The sequence below is a fragment of the Psammomys obesus genome, unplaced genomic scaffold (genome assembly GCF_907164565.1).
Source record: "Psammomys obesus unplaced genomic scaffold, mPsaObe1.curated_primary_1811, whole genome shotgun sequence".
Classification (NCBI taxonomy): domain Eukaryota; kingdom Metazoa; phylum Chordata; class Mammalia; order Rodentia; family Muridae; genus Psammomys; species Psammomys obesus.
This window is the reverse complement of record NW_026596143.1, coordinates 9,371,709-9,376,264: the sequence shown is the minus strand read 5'-3', so window position 1 is coordinate 9,376,264 and position 4,556 is coordinate 9,371,709. Positions and strand designations below refer to the sequence as shown.

Here is a 4,556-nt window from a genome sequence, read left to right as displayed (position 1 = left end):
GTTGGTTGGTTGGTTGGTTAGTTGGTTGGTCATGAATCGCCTCTAAAACTGTAAACAAGCCTCCTCCCCCTAATTAGATGCTTTCTTTTATATGTTGCTTCGGTCATGGTGTCTTGGTTGGTTGGTTGGTTGGTTGGTTGGTCACTCAGGGTGGGTTAGCTGCAGTCTGTTAGTAATCATGCTCAAAGAAGGAACAAGATGAAAGAACTTAGATTCAGGGATCTCTCTCCTCTATCATTCTTTCTCTCCTATCTAATGGTCTAATGGTAGGGGGTGAAATGCGGGGGGGATAAAGAGTGGAAAAAGAAAACACAAAATAGTGAAAGACAAGCTGTAGCTATTTTCCTCTTCTGCAATGTAGGTAAACCCTTGGCATAGCTAGAGCCATGGCACACAGAAGACCCTAAGTAAAATGTAATAAATGTGTGGCTGAATGAGCAGGATAAAGAGACCCCAGAGGAGAAAGGAAGCAGCCAAGTGAACTCTGTGAGCCAGTCAGTCAGTAGGGATGGAGGAGTCCTACCCTCTCCCTCCCTTGAACAGACCCTCCCATCGCTTACCATTCTACAAACAGAGCCGGGTTGCAGAGGATGGAGGTGATTATCCGAGCACCCATGGCAGGAGGGTTTTGCCAGAGGGCCTGGACATAACCCGTCATCTGGGAGAGGACACACAGCAGGTGCTGGTTGCTGAGGGCTGCGATGGCTAGGATCCCCACTCCTTCATCTGCAGCATTGAGAAGACAGCCTTGCCCTCAGTCTCCTTCCTCCAAACTTGCAGGAGAAAGAGTTAAACTACGGAGCCAGCAGCTCAGACCAGCCAGGGTGGTACATGGCCCTAAAATTTGTCTGAGCCTCTTCTTGCAGGGAGAAGACTGAGCATAAGCAAGAGTGTCCAAGAAGGAAAGAGCTGGAAAGATTGCCAAGTACTTCCTCCTCCTAGGAGGCAGAGGCTGGAGAGGGTAGAATCTTAACTGGAACAGCTGTGGTTCACTAGCTGGGTTTAGTTATAGAGGCCAACTCCTAGCTCACTGCTGTTCTTTCCTGACTCCACCATGATTTCTCTGGAGTACTAGGCTCCTTCCAGGGGATAAGTGATGTAAAAAACATTTGCATCCTTTGGAGGAGGGATAGGGGAGGACAGGGTGAAAATATGAGGAAGTACATTGTCTGTTGTATACCGTTGTGTGTTTGTGTGTGTGTTGTGTGTGTGTGAGAGAGAGCAAGCAAGAGACAGACAGACAGACAGACAGACAGAGATTATAAGAAAACCATTATTTTGTAAGCTCACTAAACAAAAAGCAAAACCAAAACCAACATCACTTGGATGATGGGTGTGGCCTCAGTTTCCCATTTTGCTTATTTTTCTGCCCATACTGTACCATAAATGCCGAAATTCTTAGACAGAGATTGGCTGCAGAAGAACTCAAAGCCTAGAGACACAAAATACTGTAGGAGCCTGGTGTCTTCTTCTAGGTCACCAGTGGATAAACCTTGACTCGGAATGTCAAAGAATGGGAATATCTGCTTCTCCTGCAAGAGAAGGAAGGAACAAAGAGTATAAGGCTGACAGGGTGGGGGTTGGAGGAAGCAGGTGTGCAAGAAGGGAAACTGAGGCAGGAAGCCGGTGCCGACCTTAATGGTGGTCATCAGCTCTGTCCATTGATTTTGTGTGAACTTGCAGTCAGCAATGTTCCCAATTACAAGGATACTGCCCTCTGGTATATGCTGCAGAAAGACAGGTGATGTCTTACCAAGGTACCGTCTCTACCATGCAGAGGTGACACCGGGCATTTAGAGGAGAAGCAACCTCTTAGGTTTGTTCTCACTGAAAAGCCTGGCAAAGCCAAACCCAGCAGAGATCTCGAGTGACGGGGAAGATGAGGCTGTCAGCCTCTCCTCTGGGAAGAGATCCTTACGGGGCCCCTCTAACCTCTATCACTTCGAAGAATATGCTGGGGTCTGAGCACAGCTCCTTGGGGTTCCAGACGGAGTATTCATAAACTATAAAGCCCATGTCCTGGAAGATGAGTCCATAATGTTCTGTGGGAACATAGACCCCCATCAGCTGGGGTCCGAAGGCAGAGATACCAGAGAGTGGAGTGAGGATTACTGACTTGATGGTAGGGAGATAAGAGGAAAAAGATGGACGTAGCTTGGCAGAGCCACAGAAAGGGAGGGTAAGGGGGGAGGGTGTAGGGGCTTCTGCTTCCCTTCTGGGCAACACTCACCCTTTTGACATGAGATGATACAAACGACTTTCAGATTCTTATGCCATATCTTGAGGAACTGGGCTCCAAGCTGGAAAGCCCCACTCTCGCCAACAGTATGTATACCCCCTACCTGTCAGCAAGCAATACATGAGAGGAGCTTTAACACAGGCACACCCCAGGCTACATTTTTGTCTTATTTTTGATGACGGCGTAGGGCTTTACACATGCTGAGCAGTCCAGCCCTCTTTCTTTCTTCTTTTACATTGAAATGATCTATTTATAGGTTTCAAATCAGTTCGAGTGGATGTAACTGAGTGACTGAATGAGGATTTAGGTTTGGATCCCAGCTTTGCCCCCAAATGCAAAAGCTCCTCAGAGTCTTGGGAATTGCCTCTCTCAAGGAGGAGAGGCTTCTGCATGGTTCCTTGTGGGCTTAAAAGGCCATGCAGCCCTGGATCTCCTCTCTGCGTCTCACCCTTTTCTCCGCAATGGCTTGGCTGTGCTTTCCAAAGAGAAGCTCCAAAGAGGCCTGGACGAATGATTTCATGCCCAATGTGGGCAAGTACTCTTGGTTCAGACAGGGGTCCTGTGCAATCTGCTGGCGGGTCTTGTGCACCGCAAGAGAAATCCAGGGATGGCCTTCTTCGGTCATGCAGACTGTGGAGAAACTTCAAAGGGTGCTCTGGATACCTGACCTCAGGGTCTGCAAGGCTGGGCTTGGCAGTAGCCCACAAACCACAAGCCTGGCCTTGTGTTCCTTGGAGCTTTGGAAAGCAGCCTGTGAAAGCTTACTTTTTTCCTCCCTTCCCTCTTTCTTGCTTCCTTCTTTTCATAAAACAGTGTGCTGTTAGTGACTGTGTTTCAAAACAAAACAACACTACCGCCAACAAAACCCAAAGCTAAGTCACACATGGTGGGCCACGCATTGTTACCCCGGTACTGAGGAGGTAGAAGCAGGAGGATTGTTTTAGGCAAGCTTGAAATTCACAGATGAATTTCAGGCCAGCCTGAGCTGTAAGTAAGATATGGTCTCAGAAACAAAAACACAAACACAATACAACAAAGCAAATTGTTGTTTTGTTTGTGTCTTAAAGGTTACAATTTACATACAAAATGAATTAGCATTCATGGAATTAAATAAAGTCCACCATGGCTTTCATGATGGCAAGGTTTGATTCCGTATTAGATGGGCTTTCGTTATCTGTCTTTGTCTCTTTCTGTGTGTTTCTCTCTGTCATATCTGTCTATCTCTGGCTGTTCTGTTCTCCCCGACAGTATCAAGCACCCCAGGATGCCCTTGATCTTGCTAAGTAGCAGAGAATGACCTTGAATATCTTGCTCATCCACCCCTCAGGTGCCATGCCTAGTTTATTTGCTAGGGATTGAATTCAAGGCTTCAGGAATGCAAGCACTCTACCAATTTAGCTATATCTCCTCAAAAGGCTTAATTTCGTGATTTAAGAGTGAGAGTAGGGTCGGGGGGTTCAGTGGTTAAGAGCACATACTGCTCTGAGGTTCAGTTCTCAGCACTTATGTCAGACAGCTCATAACCTCCTGTACATCTAGCTCTGGGATGGGGGGAATCCATGCCTCTGGCTGCCTCCTTGCACACTTGCACAGATGTACACCCACATTCTCTCTCATACACACATATACAATTTAAAAAATCTTAAAAAACAAAAAAGAATGGGAGAGAAGCAAGGTGTGGTGGTGCTTCCAGTACGTGGAGGCAGGGCCTGACTCTGCTCAAGAACATTTCCCGCTATATCATGAGTTCAAGGCCAACCTGATTTACATCGGACTATAAAAACAACACAAAACAAAACACCAGAGAGAACTGGATGCTGCACCAGACAAAGAAAAAGTGAGAGGAGGAAAAAACTTGGCTCTTCCCACTTCCAAGAAGTCCCCAGCAAAAGGCTCAGGGCAGGGGATGACTGGGACCTTCACTGTTCTTTTCTCCTCAGTGAAGTTCTGCTAATAAACTTAAAGCCTTTCCAAATGCAGAGGGATGGGCTATTCTTCAATCCTTCACTAGGGACACTGCCCACTTACAGGCAGTAGAAATATGTAGGAAAATCTTAAACTCTAAAATGACTGGCTCCTACCTCCGTAGGCCAAGAACATCTTGGTAGGATACTGATCTTGCTTGTAGATCTTTAGTAAGCTGCCTTCTAGCTTCTGGACTGTGGGTACATCCCTGAACAAAGAAAGAGTGGTCATAGTTGAGCATGTATGGTGCCAGCAACTTTGACCCTGCTTTAGACCTCTTTCTCCCAAAACCTTAGCAGCTTAGGACTACGGGTAGTAGGTTGTCAGAGCAACAGAACCTGAGGACTCCCAG

General features: G+C 46.9%; 1 protein-coding gene across 1 annotated transcript in view; it reads right to left on the bottom strand.

Moving 5' to 3' along the window:
• The window catches only part of Got1l1 (glutamic-oxaloacetic transaminase 1 like 1), a 6,092-nt gene extending 1,657 nt beyond the window's left edge, over positions 1–4,435 (bottom strand). Inside the window, exons 1-7 of the mRNA XM_055593465.1 lie at positions 4,321–4,435; positions 2,688–2,869; positions 2,231–2,342; positions 1,933–2,042; positions 1,635–1,727; positions 1,382–1,532; positions 561–726 (exon numbers count right to left, since the gene is read on the bottom strand). Coding sequence (XP_055449440.1) covers positions 561–726; positions 1,382–1,532; positions 1,635–1,727; positions 1,933–2,042; positions 2,231–2,342; positions 2,688–2,869; positions 4,321–4,435 — 929 coding nt within the window. The remainder of the gene's footprint in view (positions 1–560; positions 727–1,381; positions 1,533–1,634; positions 1,728–1,932; positions 2,043–2,230; positions 2,343–2,687; positions 2,870–4,320) is intronic.
• Between the last annotated feature and the right edge of the window lie 121 nt (positions 4,436–4,556).